The 1,417-nt window shown below is 58.9% G+C and overlaps 1 protein-coding gene across 1 annotated transcript in view; it reads right to left on the reverse strand.

Annotated features, from left to right (window-relative positions):
- LOC125487917 overlaps nt 1-633 on the reverse strand; it is an 8,036-nt gene extending 7,403 nt beyond the window's left edge. Inside the window, exon 1 of the mRNA XM_048620554.1 lies at nt 539-633. Coding sequence (XP_048476511.1) covers nt 539-601 — 63 coding nt within the window. The 5' untranslated portion in view covers nt 602-633. The remainder of the gene's footprint in view (nt 1-538) is intronic.
- Nucleotides 634-1,417: the final 784 nt, after the last annotated feature.

The following is a 1,417-nucleotide window of genomic DNA, read 5'->3' on the forward strand; positions in this document are numbered from 1 at the left end:
CTCCCCCTCTCTCTTCCTCCCCCCCCTCCCTCACCTTCCCTCTCTCCCCTCTCCCTCTCTCTCTATTCCCCCCTCTCTCTCCCTCCCTCTCTCTCTCCTCCCCCTCTCTCCCCTCTCCCTCCATCCCTCCCTCTCTCTCTCCCTCCTTTATCTCTGTCTCCCTCCCCTTCTCTCCCTCTCTCTCCCTCTCCCTCTTCCTCTCTCTCTCCCTCACTAACCCACCCTCCCACCCCCCTCACTGCCTCTCTCCGATTCTCTGAGATGCTCTCTCCCCTCCAACCTCGCTGGCCGACAGCTTAAGGGTCGCCTGTTACTTCCAGATGAGAGAAAAGCGGCTACCCAAATGCAGATCGTGCAGATTCTCCTCCCCCCCACCCAACCCCCAACTTTTCCCTAAACCCCCAACCTCCTCTTCCTCCCTGGTTCCTCACTTTTTGCCCAATTCCCCTCCATTCCTGACCCAGTCAAACTCCTGGATTCTGTCTCCCACCCCACCCTGACGCTTCCCTGGCCTTTCCCGGAGAGATGCCCTCCTGACCTGAGGGTGAGGCGGAGAGGGGACGGAGGGATGCGGAGACGGGGTGCTCCGAGCTGGGTTCATGTTGGTCGGTGCAACTGCTGTGGGAAGGTGAGGCTCTGCGACAGGTTTCAGTATCAGCAGGAAACCGAGAGCCGCCTATAATTCTGACAATGACACTTTCCTGCTCAAACTCTCCCACTGTGTCTGCCCCAACACTGCTCCCCAGCCACACCATCAAACTGCACCGGAGTTGGGGGGGTGGGAGAGGGTCGTCTCCACCCTCCATCAGGGGCTGGGAACCTGTGCCCGCTGCCGAGAGACCTCCCCCTCCACCACACACCCCCAAATGCCACAGAAGGGGTTGTGTTCCGCTGCCATGCCCTGGGGCACTGACCCGAAAGGTTTGGGCAACACCACACCACCCACCCCCCACCAACCCCATCACTGTAATCTCAGGAGCGGTGTGAAAATCCCAGAAAGCGCATCCCAGGTACAATATACGCTCCCCCCTCCCATCACCCACCAACGCCCCGCGCCCCCCACCCCGCCCCGGCTCTGGGGAATGTTTCATACGGTCAGGGTAGAGAGAGCTTTACTCATGCTGTCCCTGCCCTGGGAGTCTTTGATGGGGGACAGTGTAGAAGGAGCTTTACTCTGTATCTAACCCCTTGCTGTTCCTGTCCTGGGAGTGTTTGATGAGGGACAGTGTAGATGGAGCTTTACTCTGTATCTAACCCCTTGCTGTCCCTGTCCTGGGAGTGTTTGATGGGAGACAGTGTAGAGGAAGCTTCACTCTGTATCTAACCCCGTGCTGTCCCTGTCCTGGGAGTGTTTGATGGGGGGGACAGTGTAGAGGGAGCTTTACTCTGTATCTAACCCCGTGCTGTCCCTGCCCTG

The sequence above is a fragment of the Rhincodon typus genome, chromosome 47 (genome assembly GCF_021869965.1).
Source record: "Rhincodon typus isolate 14 chromosome 47, sRhiTyp1.1, whole genome shotgun sequence".
Taxonomy (NCBI): domain Eukaryota; kingdom Metazoa; phylum Chordata; class Chondrichthyes; order Orectolobiformes; family Rhincodontidae; genus Rhincodon; species Rhincodon typus.